This window comes from Salmo trutta, chromosome 15 (assembly GCF_901001165.1).
Source record: "Salmo trutta chromosome 15, fSalTru1.1, whole genome shotgun sequence".
Classification (NCBI taxonomy): domain Eukaryota; kingdom Metazoa; phylum Chordata; class Actinopteri; order Salmoniformes; family Salmonidae; genus Salmo; species Salmo trutta.
Genome location: NC_042971.1, coordinates 28,491,984 through 28,511,251, shown reverse-complemented (window position 1 = coordinate 28,511,251; position 19,268 = coordinate 28,491,984). Strand labels below are relative to the sequence as shown.

At 42.6% G+C, this 19,268-nt stretch overlaps 1 protein-coding gene across 5 annotated transcripts; it reads left to right on the top strand.

Moving 5' to 3' along the window:
* Positions 1-102: 102 nt before the first annotated feature.
* On the top strand, positions 103-17,508 carry LOC115148732 (Meckel syndrome type 1 protein-like). 5 transcript variants are annotated; one of them, XR_003866737.1, is made up of 12 exons: positions 103-243; positions 452-573; positions 732-790; positions 919-1,053; positions 1,470-1,567; positions 1,734-1,862; positions 1,991-2,268; positions 2,502-2,556; positions 9,519-9,604; positions 16,021-16,082; positions 16,160-16,234; positions 16,367-16,397. XR_003866737.1 is itself a non-coding variant. In XM_029690918.1 (7 exons), the coding sequence occupies exons 1-7, from the start codon at positions 167-169 to the stop codon at positions 2,115-2,117; spliced, it is 747 nt and encodes a 248-aa protein (XP_029546778.1). In that variant the 5' UTR covers positions 103-166; the 3' UTR covers positions 2,118-2,485. The 5 variants fall into 5 exon arrangements, 1 of the variants encoding a protein (XP_029546778.1); XR_003866739.1 differs by lacking the exons at positions 16,021-16,082; positions 16,160-16,234; positions 16,367-16,397 and adding an exon at positions 9,775-9,814; XR_003866738.1 differs by lacking the exons at positions 16,021-16,082; positions 16,160-16,234; positions 16,367-16,397 and adding an exon at positions 9,768-9,804.
* Positions 17,509-19,268: the final 1,760 nt, after the last annotated feature.

The following is a 19,268-nucleotide window of genomic DNA, read 5'->3' as shown; positions in this document are numbered from 1 at the left end:
CGCCAGAAACCCAACCAGGCAGGCAGACTGTTGTTACCATGCAACGAGCAGACGCTTGTGAAAAGTACTAGCTACAAAATTGTCTCAATTGCTTGCTGCGCGTTTGTGTGTATGTTGCTAATCTAGCTAGTTAGCTAGCCATCAATAAAGTTCCTAACGTTACAACATGGCAGATGGCTGGAGCACCGACACCGGAGAGGCTGCCTATCGTTCCCGAGATGCTGTCAAAAACCTTACAATTAAGTAAGTTGCAGTTGGCCTTTGTGTGGCTTTTATTCCTTGCATTGCCATAAAAGCAAGACAATGTCGTTAGCTAACGTTAGCTCTCAAAGCAGATGATGATAAACACCCAGTATATTGCTTGACCTGATCCCTGAGTTTGCCATGAAAACATGTTATTTAGCTAGCTAGAATCCTGTTTACCTTGTTTATATTTACAATGGTGTTACAGGATCCATATTCAGAGATTCACCTCCACAGCAGCCCTCTCCCAACACCTTCAGCAGCAGGTTTTGACTCAACAGGAGAGGAGAGGCATTGAGCTGGACACCCTCAACTCACAGGCTCAATCAGGTATTAACACTGTTTTGAAACAGAAAGATGTTAGATGTTTTGAAACAGAAAGATGTTAGATGTTTTGATACAGAAAGATGTTAGATGCTTCTTAGTTGAGTAGATGTTATTTTCGTGGTGGCTAGATATGGACCAGAACATCTTGGTTTTGTTTTCAGCCGGAGATGATGATGAGGAGGAGTTGGTGGTAGGCTGGCAGGAGAAGCTGTTCAGTCAGGTAGGTCCTCTACCAGTGTCCTTATAACAAATAAGACTTTACTGTTTAGGATAGTTTGATTTTGCATAGTAAGTTGTGTGTGTGTGTGTGTGTGTGTGTGTGTGTAATATGAAGTGGTTTTGTTCCAGAGTGAGTCAGTATACCAGACTCCACTGGAGAGACAGTACCACACAGAGATCATGGCTCTGGGGCGGACCAGGGGCAGACGGAACCGCAGGATTTTCACCTACACCGATTCTGACTGCTACACCAATTGGGAAGGGGTGGGTTTCTACTGAATCTCCATTTCTGTAACGGTTCCATAACCACAGACGCTGGGAGACAGGAAGCAAGTACAGGGTGAGGATTTATTAATAAATAGACATGAAACTAAAGAAGAACAGAGTCTGGACAAGAGAAATAAAACGACATCAATGTAGACAAGGGAATGAAACTGAGGAAGTGACAGATATAGGGGAGGCAATCAATGACGTGATCCAGGTGAGTCCGATGAAGCGCTGGTGCGCGTAACGATGGTGACAGGTGTGCGTAATGATGAGCAGCCTGGCGACCTCGTGCTCCAGAGAGGGGGAGCGGGAGCAGACGTGACAATTTCATTATTCAAAACAAAGAATTTACCTTGTTTCTGTCCCAAAGAAACGTTAGTGTTTTAAACTTGTTTTTGATATACTCATTACAGGATTCCCAGAGTATGGTGAGGCAGGTCAAGTCCAACCCTACCTTCCTGGCACATAGGATGGCCAATGTCAGACACAGACGACAGGACAGACAGCCAGTGTAGGTCCCTGTTACTCACCAAAGTGAATTATTATTAAAGTGAATGTAATTGAAGCAACATTGATGTGTGATGTGCTGCTTTGAAGACAAACAGTGTACCGGTATGTTCATATTACACCATACCCTTTTATGCAAAACGTGTTTGTGGTATTCTGTTGGTCTGCAGTGACAGCACCTTCCCCAAGTCCAGGCTGATTTCCTGGGAGCCCTCGGAGGACTTTGTGAAGACCAGCCACGTGGTCAACACACCTGTACAGACCATGCACATCATGGGGGACCTGGGACCACCGGGCAAGTGAGTAGCACAAGGGGAAAAACCACTATGTAGCCTATGCACTTATTACACTGCTTTGTATGTAATAACTTTGAAGTACATTCCAATTCAGGAATTGAAAAGTGGCATTGTATTCTTGTATTCCTCAGACTTGGCCAAAAGGAGAAGGAATGCTTGTTGTGCACGATAAGAGCAGATGGAAATGAAGTGGTTACCATCAAACCAGACTTCAACAAAGGCAAGGAGCCCTGCAGGCCAGTGACCCGCACCCGCTGAAGTCAAAATGCTTTACCCCTAGCTCAAATAAGGGTCACTGACTTGGTAGCAGAATTCATACAGTACAAGCCATTTACTGTGTTATGATGCTGTGTGTTTGCACTCAAGGTTGAGACGGAGGGGGAGGAATAGCAACAGTGCATATATAGACGTGAGTGACTGAGTGTGTAGTGTTATTCACTGTTGGTGCACTGTAATAATACTTGTATTGTAGTTCACCCCAAAATCAAAACTTGGCAGATGTTTTTGTAACCCAAAGTGGCCTAATGTCAGATTTGTCCTTATGCATGTACATACAGTAAACTGATGAAATATTATTATAGCCTTTCAGGCAGGTTAGTCTTTTCTATGATGATGACCTCTCCTCTGTTTTTCTCCTTTCAGCATTATGTACGTCATAAAGACTACCTCAACAGCTTGTTTGGCCAGGACTGAAATGGTATGTATGTAGTTTGTGACAGATCCTTAACACAAGTTGTTTAATCAGAAAAGGTCATCTCAAATACAATTTTATTTGTCACATGCACCGAATACAACAGGTGTAGTAGACCTTACAGTGAAATGCTTATTTACAAGCCCTTAACCAACAATGCAGTTTAAGAAAAATAAGTGTTAAGTAAAAAATAGATAATTAAAATAAAAGTAACAAATAATTAGAGAGCAGCAGTAAAATAACAATTGCGAGGCTATATACAGGCTTTACCGGTACAGAACCAATGTATGGGGGCACCGTTTTTTTTTTTTATATCTTTATTTTAACAGGGAAAACAGACTGAGACCTGGATCTCTTTTACGGCTGTGCCCTGTGTAAACATGTTGACATGTACAGTTTTAGGCATACAGACAAGAACATTTCAAACATACAAAACAAAGACACAATTCAACAGAAACAATCACAGACAACATCATATTGATCCTCCATAACATTTTTGAAATGGGTAAGGGACACCAGAGTGTCTAACTTAAGTTGGATCTGCAGTTTGTTCCATAAATAAGGTGCAAAGGAACTAAAGGCAGTCCTACCCAACTCTGTGGAGACCGCAGGAGTCTCTAATGTAATCCACATCTGTGATCTGGTTTTAAAATGTGTATATCTAGTGGAAATTAATGATGATATATATGGAGGTAGTTTTAAAAGAAGTGCTTTATAAATAAACAAGAGAGCATGTTGCTCTCGCCTCACAGATAGAGAGGCCCAACCCACATGTGTATATAGGATACAGTGATGAGTTTTGTAACTATCACCTGTGATAAACCTGAGTGCACAATGGTAAATAGCATCCAGTGGTTTTAATGTGTTTGCCGATGCATGCATATAGATAATATCACCATAATCTAAAACGGACATAAAAGTAGCCTGCACAATTTGTTTTCTATTTACGGAGGACAGACAAGCCCTGTTTCTGTAAAGGAACCCTATCTTGAATTTGAGCTTTTTTCCCAATTCAGTAACATGTTTTTTAAAAGAAAGCCTATCATCTAACCATACCCCTAAATATTTATATGCAGAGACCTGTTTTGATTTGAGTACCATCCAAGCTAGTGATTACAAAAGTGTTTCTAACTGAGAGTTTAGACCTAGAAAAAAACATGACATTTGTTTTCTTAGCGTTTAAAACAAGTTTAAGCTGTAAAAGAGACCCCTGTAGTATCCTAAAATCAGACTCCAACTGCATTAAAGCTTGGTCCGCTGTTGGAGCAATAGAGTACATCACTGTGTCATCTGCATATAAATGGAATTTACAATATCTGACATCATCACCAATGTTGTTTATATAAAGTGAGAACAATAGTGGGCCAATTATTGAATCCTGAGGGACCCCTTTAAGTAACTGTAAGGGGTCAGACTTGACCCCGTCGACCATGACGGCCTGAGTTCTATCTTTAAGATAGTCATAAAACCATCGGCAGGCATCAGTGCCCACTCCTATAGATGACAGCTTACTCAAAAGGATAGCATGGTCTACAGTGTCAAAAGCTTTTGACAAATCTACAAACAACGCAGCACAGTGCTTTCTATCATCTAAGGCATTTGCAATATCATTTACAACAAGCATAGTGGCCGATGTGGTACTGTGTTTAGATCTAAAACCAGAATGATTGGTGCTAAGAATACTGTTAGCAGAAAGAAAAGACTGTAACTGTTTGTTGACTATAGATTCTAGGATCTTTGCCAGACAAGGGAGCCTAGAGATGGGTCGATAGTTATCCAAATCACTACCGTCACCTCCCTTATGTAATGGCAGAAGAAAAACTGCTTTCCACACCTTAGGGATATTTCCTGTGCTTAATGTTAGATTAAAAATGTGTGTCACTGAACCAGCAATGATAGGTGCAGCACACTTAAGTAAGAACGGGTCTAAATTGTCAGCGCCTAAGGATTTCTTAGTATCAATGGCACACAGGGCAGCTAGAACCTCTGCTTCGGTTATTTTCTGGAAACTAAAAACAGGGTTACCATTTTTCAGAATAACGGTTGAAAAGCAAGACGAAAAATCAACTAACTGGCCAGTACCACAGTGGCCACTTTTCCTTTCAAATAAAAAACCAGCAGAGATGAAATGCTTATTAAAAGCATCACAAATATAATTTTTTTCACTTAGGATACAGGAATCTGAGGTATTTGCTTAGGAAGAGAAACAGCAGAATTCCCCCGTTTCAGTGAATTAACGGTTTTCCAGAATTTTGCAGGATCTCCTGCAGAATCTGTCATAGCATTAAGGAAGTAATTTGATTTTGCCTTTTTGACAGCTGCAGTACATTTATTTCTCAATTGCCTAAAAAACAGCCAATCAGCTGGAGTACCTGTTTTCCTCGCCAAGGCCCAGGCCCGATTCTTTTGCAGGAAATGACCTGACAATTCAGGAGAGAACCAAGAACTGGTTCGGTTTCTTACTCTGTGATTCTTAAGCGGGGCATGTTTATCAGACATAGAGGTAACAACGGAAGAGAAAAAAGCAAGGGCTAAAACCGGGTCCAGAAAGCAGCAAGTGTTAGTCGAGGTAAAAGAGGTAATATGTACATGTAGGTGGAGGTAAAGTGACTATGCATAGATAATAAACAGAGAGTAGCAGCAGCTTAAAACAGTGGGGGGGGGGGGGTGCAAAAAGTCTGGGTAGCCATTTGATTAGCTGTTAAGGAGTCTTATGGGTTCGGGGTAGAAGCTGTTAAGAAGTCTTTTGGACCTAAACTTGGTGCTCCAGTACCGCTTGCCGTGCAGTAGCAGAGAGGACATTCTATGACAAGGGTGGCTGGAGTCTTTGATCGTTTTTAGGGCCTTCTTCTGACACCGCCTGATATAGAGGTCCTGGATGGCAGGAAGCTTGGCTCCAGTGATGTACTGGGCCGTACGCACTACCCTCTGTAGTGCCTTGCGGTCAAAGTCAGAGCAGTTGCCATACCAGGCAGTGATTCAACCAGTCAGGATGCTCTCGATGGTGCAGCTGTAGAATTCTTTGAGGATCTGAGGACCCATGCCAAATCTTTTCAGTCTCTTGTGGGGGAATAGGCTTTGTTGTGCCCTCTTCACGACTCTTGGTGTGTTTGGACCATGATAGTTTGGTGATGTGGACACCAAGGAACTTGAAGCTCTCAACCTGCTCCACTACAGCCCTGTCGATGAGAATGGGGGCGTGCTTGGTCCTCCATTTCCTGTAGTCCACGATCATCTCCTTTGTCTTGATCACATTAAGGGAGAGGTTGTTGTCCTTGCACCACATGGCCAGGTCTCTGACCTCCCAATAGGCTGTCTTGTCGGTGATCAGGCCTACCACTGTTGTGTCATTGGCATACTTAATGATGGTGTTGGTGTCATGCCTGGCCATGCAGTCATTAGTGAAAAGGGAGTACAGGAGGGGTGGTATGCAAATTGGAGTGGGTCTTGGGTTTCTGGGATAGTGGTATTGATGTGAGCCATGACCAGCCTTGCAAAACACTTCATGGCTACAGACGTAAGTGCTACGGGTCGGTAGTCATTTAGGCAGGTTACCTTAGTGTTCTTGGGCACAGGAACTATGGTGGTCTGCTTGAAACATGTTGGTATTACAAACTCAGTCAGGCACAGGTTGAAAATGTCAATGAAGACACTTGCCAGTTGGTCAGCACATGCTCAGACTACACGTCCTGGTAATCCGTCTGGCTCTGTGGCCTTGTTTAATGGTCTTACTCACATCGGCTACAGAGGGCGTGATCACACAGTCGTCTGGAAGAGCTGATGCTGTCATGCATGTTTCAGTGTTGCTTGCCTCGACGCGAGCATAGAAGTAATTTAGCTTGTCTGGTAAGCTCGTGTCACTGGGCAGCTCGCGGCTGTGCATCTCTTTGTAGTCTGTAATAGTTTGCAAGCCCTGCCGCATCCGACGAGTGTCGGAGCCAGTGTAGTACGATTCAATCTTAGTCCTGTATTGATGCTTTGCCTGTTTGATGGTTCATCATAGGGCATAGCAGGAGTTCTTATAAGCTTCCGGGTTATAGTCTCGCTCCTTGAAAGCGGAAGTTCTACCCTTTCAGCTCAGTGCGGATGTTGCCTGTAATCAATGGCATCTGGAAAGGGTATGTACGCACAGTCACTTTGGGGACGATTGCCTCGATGCACTTATTGATGAAGTCAGTGACTAATGTGGTGTGCTCCTCAATGCCATCGGAAGAATCCTGGAACATATTCCAGTCTGTGGAAGCAGAACAGTCCTGTAGCTTAGCATCAGCTTCATCTGACCACTTTGTTTACTGACCGAGTCACTGGTGCTTCCTGATTTAGTTTTTGCTAGTAAGCAGGAACCAGGAGAATAGAATTATGGTCAAATTTGCCAAATGGAGGGAGAGTTTTGTACGCGTCTCAGTGTGTGGAGTAAAGGTGGTCTAGAGTTTTTTTCCCCTCTGGTTGCACATGTGACATGCTGGTATAAATTAGGTAAGACGGATTTAAGTTTCCCTGCATTAAAATCCCCTGGCCACTAGGAGCACCGCCTCTGGATGAGCGTTTTCCTGTTTGGTTATGGCCGTGTTTAGCTCATTGAGTGCGTTCTTCGTGCCAGCATCGGTTTGTGGTGGTAAATAGACAGCTACGAAGAATATAGATGAAAACTCTCTTGGTAAATAGTGTGGTCTACAGCTTATCATGAGATACTCTACTTCAGGTGAGAAAAACCTTGAGACTTCCTTAGATTTCGTGCACCAGCTGTTGTTTACAAATACACATAGACCGCCACCCCTTGTCTTACCAGAGGCGGCTGTTCTATCCTGCCGAATAAGCGTAAAACCCGCCAGTTGTATGTTATTCATGTCGTTGTTCAACCACGTCTCGATGAAACATAAGATATTACAGTTTTTAATGCCGTTGGTAGGATATATGTGCTCGTAGTTTGGCTATTTTATTATCCAATGATTGTACGTTGGCTAATAGGACCGATGGTAAAGGCAGATTACCCACTCGCCATCAGATCCTTACAAGGGACCAAGACCTACATCCCTTATATCGCTGTCTCTTTCTCCTGCGAATGATGGGGATGAGGGCCTTGTCGGGTTTCTGGAGTAAATCCTTCGCGTCCAACTCGTTAAAGAAAAAATCTTCTTCCAGTACGGGATGAGTAAACGCTGTCCTGATATCGAGAAGCTCTTTTCGGTCATAAGAGACGGTGGCAGAAACATTATGTACAAAATAAGTTACAAATAACGCGACAAAACACACACAATAGCAGCCATCTCCTCCAGCGCCATTATTGTTGAGTTTGTGGTGGTTCTTTGGTTCTTTGACTTTTCTATAGGCGACTACTTGGACTAGACGCTGTCCTATCTGTTGGACTATGGTACTTATCTGGCCTATTAGCACTGCATCATCATTGGGTTTAGGAGTGGAGGTGCTAACAACCTGGGGCCTAGGTGAGTTGACTGCATGATGACCATGAGAAGCTGCATTGTCCCCACTGACTAAAGGAACTTCCCGTGCAATTTCACTACCATTGACATCACCACACACACTAGGACTACCAGTTGGGAAAGGAATAGGTAACCCCAACACACCCCTTCCCCTACCAACTTTGACAGTTGTAAGCAGATCTGAACAACCAATACGGTCGAAACTCATTGTAGTAGCTCAAAATGAAAGTAAAAAAAAAAGTATAGTACGACAGAAATAACTGAGACAGAGGACAGTGTTGCATCAACGTTACAGCTTGTTGCGTTTCTTCTCGCCAATTAACAAAATGTGGAACAAGGGAAGCGGTCTGAATACTTTCCGAATGCACTGTACACAATCCATGTCTCAATGCTTAAAAATCCTTCTTTAATCTGTCTCCTCCCCTTCATCTACACTGATTTGAAGTGGATTTAACAAGTGACATCAATAAGGGACCCTAGCTTTCAACTGGATTCACCTGGTCCCGTGTGGCTCAGTTGGTAGTGCATGATGTTTGCAATGCCAGGGTTGTGGGTTCGATTCCCACGGGGGACCAGTACGGAGAAAAAATGTATGCATTCACTACTGTAAGTCGCTCTGGATAAGAGCGTCTGCTAAACGACTAAAATGTAAATGTCATGGAAAGAGCATGTGTTCTTAATGTTTTGTATACTCAGTGTATGTTCAGACTAAACAAGAGATTTACTGCTCACAGCATTATTTATTTCCTGACCAGTCATGTGAAAAGTCTGAGTTTTGGAGAAATCTTTTGCAATAGCGCTCAGGTTTACTTAACCATTGGAACGATTCATTTCCATTATCTGATAGAATCAGCCCCATAAGGAATTCATTTGACTGATTTCCTTATATGAACTGTAACTCAGTAAAATCTTTGAAATTATTGCGTGTTGCGTTTATTTTTGTTCAGTATCCATTAATGTAGAAGTGTTCAGAAACATATTCTATTCTCATTTACAATAAAAGTGACTCCAAAATGGCACAATACATTATTTACCATTCATTTCTATTGGGCACAACATCATCTGAAACAACCAAAACAAGCTTGATGTAGTCATTGCATGCTAGGAATATGGGTCCAAATACTAAACTTTTGACTACTTTAATACACATAAGTGAATTTGTCCAAATACTTATGACTCCTTGAAATGGGGGGACTAGATACATAAAGTGCTTTCATTTCTAAACGGTTAAACAGATATGCATGAAAAAGATGACATTTTGTACTTTCAACTCATATGAAACATTTGATCTCAAATCCAAAAAAGCTTGAGTATAGAGCCAAATTAAAAGTTTTAGCTTCACTGTCCAAATAAATACGTAGGGGAGTGTATCTATGACTTTGATAAGGTCCAATATTTGATACTGCCAGTGCCTATAATTCGTATTGCCTTGAGAACCTGCAGACTTGAAGAGAATGTATTTTGTATCAGTTAAATTATTCAAATGAATTGTTTAGTCAGGCTAATAGTTATATTTTTCATGCTCAGGTGTATGTGCAGCATCTCCTGAAGAAGAACAAGGAACATCTGTGGAAGCTGATCCATACTGACAATGCTCACATCTACATTTGTGGGTAAGAACCATTTCAGACCACCTGCATATTGTGGTGACGAGCTTAAAGTTTTCTTTACTGAACATCGTTTTCACTTGTCTGACCGCTTGCATGATGACGAGTTTCTCACACTTCTGGCCTAACTGGGTGATGTTTTTTCTTACCTGAATGATCTGAATCTAAGATTACAGGGACTCTCTGTAACTATTTTCTGGGTGCTGGACAAAATTGAGGCTATGATTAAGAAGTTGGCGCTCTTCTCTGTCTGCATTAACAAGGACAACACACAGGTATTTCCATCATTGTATGATTTTTTTGTGTGCAAATGAACTCAAGCTTACGGACAATGTCAAATGTGATATAGCGAAGCACCTGAGTGAGTTGGGTGCGCAATTATGCAGGTACTTTCCCGAAACGGATGACACAAACAACTGGATTCGTTATCCCTTTCATGCCCTGCCTCCAGTCCACTTACCGATATCTGAACAAGAGAAATTGCAACAACCGGTTCTGTGAAAATTGAATTTAATCGGAAGCCACTGCCAGATTTCTGGATTGGGCAGTGCTCAGTGTATCCTGCCTTGGCAAATCGCGCTGTTAAGACACTGATGCACTTTGCAACCACGTACCTATGTGAGATTGGATTCTCGGCCCTCACTAGCATGAATAGTAAATACAGGCACAGACTGTGTGTGGAAAATTAAGACAGATTCTCCAATACAACCCAACATTGTAGAATTATGTGCATCCTTTGAAGCACACCTCATTAACCTGTGGTGAGTTATTCACAATTTTCAATGAACAAATAAAGAGAAAAATGATTTATTATTATTATATTATTATTTGTGCCCTGGTTCTATAAGAGCTCTTTGTCACTTCCCACGAGCCAGGTTGTGACAAACTCACACTCATTCTTATGTTTAATAAATATATCGTATAGTGTGTGTGTGGCAGGCTTACAGTGATGGCAAAAAAAAAACATTTGAGAGTGCGCTGACCCTGGTGCTAGAGGGGGTACGCAGCTGGAGGTTGAATGTTTGAAGGGGTACGGGACTATAAAAAGTTTGGGAACCACTGCCCAAGATGTTAACCTATTTCATTTGGGTGAGGGGTGGAGGAGGGTGAGATTTGGTCCACATTCTCCTTTAAGGTTATAGGAAAAAAATGTATCTCTATTTTGGAATAAACCAATAGATTTTTTTTATCAAATTAAGAGTGGAGGCAGACCTTTGTTGTTTCCCATCAGATTAGAAAAGTTGGAGATAATATACATTAAATGTTACACATTGCTTTTGTAGACCCACTCCAATTTGCATACCCCCCAAACAGATCCACAGATGATGAAATCTCTATTGCACTCCACACTGCCCTTTCCCACCTGGACAAAAGGAACACCTACGTGAGAATGCTATTCATTGACAACAGCTCAGCGTTCAACACCATAGTACCCTCAAAGCTCATCACTAAGCTAAGGATCTTGGGACTAAACACCTCCCTCTGCAACTGGATCCTGGACTTCCTAACAGGCCGCCCCCAGGTGGTGAGGGTAGGTAGCAACACATCTGCCACGCTGATCCTCAACACTGGAGCCCCTCAGGGGTGCGTGCTCAGTCCCCTCCTGTACTCCCTGTTCAACCACGACTGCGTGGCCATGCACGACTCCAACACCATCATTAAGTTTGCAGTGGTAGGCCAAATCACCGACAACGACGAGACAGCCTATAGGGAAGAGGTCAGAGACCTGGCCGGAGTGGTGCCAGAATAACAACCTATCCCTCAACGTAACCAAGACTAAGGAGATGATTGTGGACTAGAGGAAAAGGAGGATCGAGCACGCCCCCATTCTCATCAATAGGGCTGTAGTGGAGCAAGTTGAGAGCTTCAAGTTCCTTGGTGTCCACATCACCAACAAACTAGAATGGTCCAAACACACCAAGACAGTCATGAAGAGGGCACGACAAAGCCTATTCCCCTTCAGGAAACTAAAAAATTTTGGCATGGGTCCTGAGATCCTCAAAAGGTTCTACAACTGCAACTTCGAGAGCATCCTGACTGGTTGCATCACTGCCTGGTACGGCAATTGCTCGGCCTCCAACCGCAAGGCACTACAGAGGGTACTGCGCACGGCCCAGTACATCACTGGGGTTAAGCTGCCTGCCATCCAGGACCTCTATACCAGGCGGTGTCAGAGGAAGGCCCTAAAAATTGTCAGAGACCCCAGCCACCCCAGTCATTGACTGTTCTCTCTACTACCGCATGGTAAGCGGTACCGGAGCGCCAAGTCTTGGACCAAAAGGCTTCTCAACAGTTTTTTCCCCCAAGCCATAAGACTCTTGAACAGGTAATCAAATGGCTACCTGGACTATTTGCATTGTGTGCCCCCCCCAACCCCTCTATTACACTGCTGCTACTCTCCGTCTCTCATCATATATGCATACCTTCATATACATACCACCTCAATCAGCCCGACTAACCGGTGCCTGTATATAGCCTCACTACTCTATATAGCTTCGCTACTGTTATTTTTCACTGTTGTTTTATTTCTTTACTAATCTATTGTTCACCTAATACCTTTTTTTTTACTTAAAAATTGCACTGTTGGTTAGAGCCTGTAAGTAAGCATTTCACTGTAAGGTCTACTACACCTGTTGTATTCGGCACACGTGACAAACTTATTTGATTTGTAAGTGGAAGTAGGCAAAAACAGAGGTGATTATGATATGAAATATTGCTTCAGGACATCTTTCATGCTGTGAAGAGCCGTCTTGTATATTAACTCATTTCAAATGTAAGGTATTGAAAGCATTCCATATTTGCTGTCTGTAAATGTATTTACAAAATTCAACGTGGCTGCATATTCAGATGCTCTAGGAAGGATGTGTAAATACAGACAGCAGAGTAAGATTAGAGTAAAATATACATACTTGTAGCACATTCATATTGTACAATGTATTGTTCAATTTGTACATTTAAATTGCAGTAACTATTCAGTCATTGAGCCTTGTTTTTCATTGGTTCATTAAAGTATAGGTCTTTGATTAAGTGGTGGTAAACTGTAAAAATGGTGTTCCTTTGAACTTTTTCTCTTGCATTACTGATATCGAATGACGTGTTCCATCATGACCTGTTACGTGACTCTTACCACTTGATCCAGTTGTTTATGCAAAATAGCTATTTGTATATAAACGGTATAACTTAAACATGCATTTGTAAAGAAATAATAATCATTGATTTGCTATACTTAGTCTTGGTTGTAATTTATAGCTTCTCTTTACTGTGCACAACGACCAATTATTATTTATATATTTTTTTGTACTTTTATCAATTTTTCTCCCCAATTTTCAATTGGTAGTTACAGTCTTGTCCCATCGCTGCAACTCCCCTATGGACTCGGGAGAGGTGAAGGTCAAGAGCCATGCATCCTCCGAAATAGGACCATGCTAAGCTGCACTGCTTCTTGCTACACTGCTCGCTTAACCCGGAAGCCGCACCAATGTGTTGGAGGAAAAACCGTCCAGCTGGTGACCAAACTCAGCGGGGCCATTTGTGCGCCGCCTCATGGGACTCCCAGTCACGGCCGGCTGTGACACAGCCTGAGATCGAACTTGGGTCTGTAGTGACACCTCAAGCACTGCGATGCAGTGCCTTAGACCGCTGCGCCACTCGGGAGGCCCAGCTACCTAATTTTCTAAAGATTACATCCTAATCTGCTCTTGTAGCCCACACTCTTGATAAACTCAACTACTGCTCCCTGCTCCAGAATTTGACTTTACCCAAATCTATGCTTGAGGCCATATCCATGGTTGTGAACATAATGACCTGAGAACTAAACAGGGCTCCCCTGTGTATATGTAACAGTATACCTTCCTCGCCTCTACCTGGGCTCAAACCAGGGACACTCTGCACACATCGACAACAGCCACCCTTGAAGCATCGTTACCCATCACTCCACAAAAGCCGCGGACCCTGCAGAGCAAGGGGAACAACTACTTCAAGGTCTCAGAGCGAGTGACATCACCGATTGAAACGCTATTAGCGCGCACCACCACTAACTAGCTAGCCATTTCACATCGGTTACATATAGTAGGAGTGGGCCCAGCCTTCAAATGTCTTTGGTGTGGTATCGGTAGCCTGTAGTTTGGAGGAAACTGGAGCGTAGGCTTGGACTGGGTAGGAATGATTCTGCAACCAAAGAGAATGTGGAGAGATTACAGAGAGCTTATCTAACTAAACAGTGATTCTCTATCTAATCATGGGGACCACTAGGTGCCTATTGTACAGTATTCAATTACAGCTGAGGATCATCTATTGAAACTGCTCCTCATTATACTGTAGTACATCATGTACTCTGGCTTGCACCCAGCAATCATGTTAATTTAATGACCTCTCGTCTTATAGGATAAATGATGCGTCTAGTGCTTTCTCAGTTCTCTTCCTTCTCTATTGATGCAGGGTCATACAGGACATCAATGTTCAGGGGCACAACTTTCACTGGGAACAGGGAGACATGCCCCCCTCCCCCACATTCTGAAATTGCATTTTTGCCCCCCCCAGATTTATCATTGAAAGGTGATACAAAACGAGGCAAAAGTGTGCTTTAGGGCCATGAGGACGCGGTTGGGAAGGCTGTTTGGAGTATTTGTCCAACCGGATGAAAAAAGAAAAACACTTCTAAAACCAAAGTTGTCCCTCAGCAGCCTGAAAGGCATCTTCTTGTCCAGCACTGATGCCCTAGCATCAGACATGTCTAGAAGTGGGTGCCAGCCCTTTCCATGTTTCCCCAGAGCAAGATAAGGAGAATGTGTGACACAGTGATGGTAGATTTTCCTAACCAAACATCCCATTATGTACAGCATGATGACTCAACACAAATTTCAAGTATATCATTTATTTTTATTTAAACTTTATTTAACTAGGCAAGTCAGTTAAGAACAAATTCTTATTTACAATGACGGCCTACCCTGGCCAAACCCGGACAGCGCCGGGCCGATTGTGCACCGTCCGATGGGATTCCCAATCACGGCCGGATGTGATACAGCCTGGATTCGAACCAGGGACTGTAGACTGAGATGCAGTGCCTTAGACCACAGCGCCGCACATAAACATATTACAACTTAACTACACTACTAAGCACCCTTAAAGCTGTGACATACTGCAGTGTATCATGGTTATTTTCAACCACAATAAGGTTGGAGTAAGGATAGAGATCCCCCCTGCGATGATGGGGTTGCAGAGGAAGACAGTGTGTGGATTAAAACTGAAATGATCGGGTTGACAGACATCAGCGGCATTGATGTGTTCTGCTCTAGCTTGCTGCTGTAGCCTACTGGCACCATATGTTACGTCATTAACGTTAACTACAAGTTGTAGCAAGCTAGATAACGTTACAACAGTCCCATTCAAAGTAGCTAGCTAGCTACCGAGCATATGATTCTTAAATCACTCAGTCCCTCCTTGCTAACGTACCATGCCCATTGGCAAAAACTGTAGTTCCAAGACTTTAGACATTCTCTGATAAACCGAAATATGTAGTGACAGTAAACAAAACAAATGATACTATAATGACAGCAACAATGCCACTTTTTAACCAAAACAAATGTACTGGACTTCCGCATTTGGATGAATCACTTTCACAACCACAAAGTTACTGTTGCGCAGATCATGAAGTGCGCTAAGGCAGTGCTGCATTTAAAGACACTTCCACCTGCTGGCTTGTGCCTGAAATGTGATGACCAAAGAGTCCTCAACAGCTCATTTGAGTTAGATAGAAAGCTAGATAGATATATTTGATTTGACAGTTTAATAAATAATAAAACCGTTTAATTAAATAAAACGTGTCAGGCCAGGGACAACACAATAAAGTAAACGGCTTCCATTGTGGTCCCTTAATGTTACTCAAAGTAAAACAATAATAAAAAAATATTTGGCAAGGAATGGTTTCTTCCTATTGATATCATGTTGGCCTATCTATGTAAAACGTCCAACCAACCATCGATACAACCATTACTCAGTCATTAGGATATAATAAGCACATCACGTTCGTTATTGAGCTACAACCAGTGAGAAGATGCGACCACCAGTCCGGCTCCAAACAAGCTTTTTTCTTGTGACGTATTATGCGCGGTCATAAAGCTGTGACATAAAATGACGTAGCCATGCATTAATTCACTACATAAACTGTGTTCAGATTTGATTTAATCTACAATCGTTTTCTTCACTCAGGTTGTTGCAGGTAATCTTTGGCCTTTTGGGGCACCTCCTTCCAAACATATATATATATATATATATATATATATATATATATATATATATATATATATATATATATATATATATATATATAGGGAATAGGGCGCCATTTGGAATGCCATCTTTGTGTGTGTGTGTGAGTCAGGATGTGTTTTGTGTCAATCAATTGATGGAAATGTTTCCCTCAGAAAGAAAGATGGACCGTAATGATGAGAGAATCAAAAGAGCTTTAAGACGCCGCCCTTATGTGGTAAATATCAAATATTTGTTTGTTTTGTCCTGTTTTTGTTATATTATCACATTCTAAATTGAGTGTTGTGTTGACAGTTGAAACCAGTGAGGGTGAACACCCCTGATTCCGTGTTGTGGCCAACCGGCAAGGTGCACAGAAGGCCAAAGCCTGTAAGTCATATCCGACCTGAAACAATAACACATACACATTAGTTATGCATTCTGCATGTACAAACTGCAGTTATCAGAATGAAAGCAAATGCAGAAATCCCTATCTAACCACATTGAATGCTGTCTTGACAGTCTACTTCAGTGCAGACCCCTCAGATCCACAAAGGCCTGTAAGTCACATTCAAATTCAACCACATAACAGTACTTATATTATTTATTGATACACAAATCAAGGCCAAAATGAGCAAAGCAGTGTTGAATGCATTCTTTACTGTTAACAGCCAATCATTGTGAGCTATGGGCAGGACCAAACATCTGGGGATGGATGGAGCATCAATCCAGAGCCTCTCAGCCAGGTCATCTCTGCTGTTCCCATAGAGACACAACAGATAGATCAATCTGTTGATTCATATGGCCATTTTGGGTGGCTTGGTTGAATTGACAATCCATTCTAGATGCTAAAGAATCCTATACTATGGAAGGTCTTTAGACCCACCCCTAATGTTATGGGAGTTGCATTTATTGCATTTTCAGTTACCCATGTATTACTCACTACTTGTAAAACCATGTTGGATTGCCTACATATTCTACATTTCCTTGAGGGTCAATGCCAGTGTATTCTATGGCTGCCATGAGTACATGCCTTTCTCTGTCTCCTCAGTCTGGAAGGGTGACTCGGCTGATGGAGAGAAAATATGATGTGACCTCATCCTCCAGTTCTGATGACTTTTCCATCTACTCCTTCACTGACTGTGAATCGGAGGTAAAAGAGTTGTACCCTACCGTCCATGTCTTTGTTGAGTGACATCACTGTGAGGAGGATGGTCTCTGACTAGTTGACTCTGATACACAGTGTGATGATGAGGATCATGAAAGGAGGACACCACCGCTGAAAGTTGAGGATGGAAAGGTGACCAAGCTTGACGTGAAGGTTATGGACGAGGATGATGATCTGTCTCTCCACTCCTTCGATGAGTCAGACTTCCTGGTAAGTTCTGCATATTATTTTTTTATATATATATATATATATATATATATACATGGGGGATTGGAAATGATGCAGACAATTACTTATTGAGTGTAGTCATGTATCTGCAATATGTATAGAGTAGTTATAAAGTATTTCTACAGATTGTGTTGAACATAGCACTTTCCTGATATGTTACTTTACTTTCTGGTCCTACAGAGCCCAGGGAAGGACTCAGGTCCTGTATCTGTCAAGAATGGTCTCTCTCCTCTTGTGACCTCAGCACACCGGACCCTGGCTGAAGCCTACGGGCCCTGCCCTCTGCTGTAGGCTCTCCCTACCCAGTAAATGTCCCAAGGCCTCTGACTCCTCTCAGCCCTGTCATTATCGCTCCGCCCCGAACAGAGAACTTCCCATACCGCCACAGCCCTCGCCTGGCTCCCATCACCAACCTGAGCGAGTCCGGCAGGAAGCTGCTCCAGGAAATGGCTGGAGTGGCCCCACAGGTGAGAGGAAATACAAGAAGGGAATATTGGCTGTAAGTCCTTCTATAGTATAGCATAAGTCCTTCTATAGTATAGCATAGCTCTAGGTATCGTAGCTCAAGAGAAGAGAAAACCTATAAGCTTACATTACTTTATCTCCTTGTCCAAAATATTCAGGAAGGGAAGGTCAATAAGAAAAACAAGGGCAAGGCCAAAAAAGTAGTGAAGCAAGAGAAGGCCAGTAAGATACAACAGATGGGAAATGTTGGAGAAAGGAAGGAGGAGGACAAGAAAGAGGAAAAGAAGAGTCTGGGGAAGAGGTGAGGAAATAGAGGAGGGAGAAGTGGAACATAACCAGGGAATACTAGACTAGAGAATTAGAGAAATAGAATGAGGTAGCAGAGAAAGAGCAGATATCTGATGTGTAAGTGCAAACTTACGCAATAAGGCACGAGGAGGTGTGGTATATGGCCAATATATCATGGCTAAGGGCTGTTCTTATGCACAACGCAACACGGAGTACCTGGATACAGCCCTTAGCCGTGGTATATTGGCCATATACCACAAACCCCCGAGGTGCCTTATTGCTATTATTAGCTGGTTACCAACGTAATTAGAGCAGTAAAAATACATGTTTTTGTCACACCCGTGGTATATGGTCTGTTATAAACTGGGTGGTTCGAGCCCTGAATGCTGATTGGCTGACAGCCGTGGTGTATCAGACCGTATACCACAGGTATGACAAAGCATTTATTTTTACTGCTCTAATTACGTTGGTAACCAGTTCATAATAGCAAAAAGAAACCTTGGGGGTTTGTGGTATATGGCCATTATACCACGGCTAAGGGCTGTATCCAGGCACTCCGTGTCGTGTTGTACATAAGAACAGCCCTTAGGTGTGGTATATTGACCATATAACACACCCCCTCGTGCCTTATTGCTTAAATATACCACGGCTGTCAGCCAATCAGCATTCAGGATCGAACCACCCAGTTTATAATACTATTTATTCTCCTGTGGTTTTTGATTGACAGGTTTCTTCAGTGGCTGCTGCCCAAACTGAGATGTTCAAAGAAATAATGGCCAACTATTACTTCTACCACACACACACACACACACACACACACACACACACACACACACACACACACACACACACACACACACACACACACACACACACACACCACACACAGATTTTGAGTATTGGTTATTCCTACAACACACACAAACGTAATTTCAGAGACAGGAATTATGATTAGCAAAATACATATATTGGTCTCATTCTTATATTTTGAGACATGCAGCAATATAAAAAAAAAAAAACGATATTGGTCTCCATCCAGCCTATGATAATGAGTTGTATTTACATGCTTAGGCTTGGAAATATATCCAGGAGAAGCAGGGTCAACACCTCTACTCATGTCATAAGTGCCATGACATCTTTAGTAACCACAGAGAGATAAGACCTCTGTCTCCACAGTCTCATCCAAAGAACAGCACCAACCTTAGGGCAGTGTCACTGGTATCCTTGGGCCAAAGTGAAGAGGTGAGGGCCCCTTACTGGTCTCCTTGCAATATC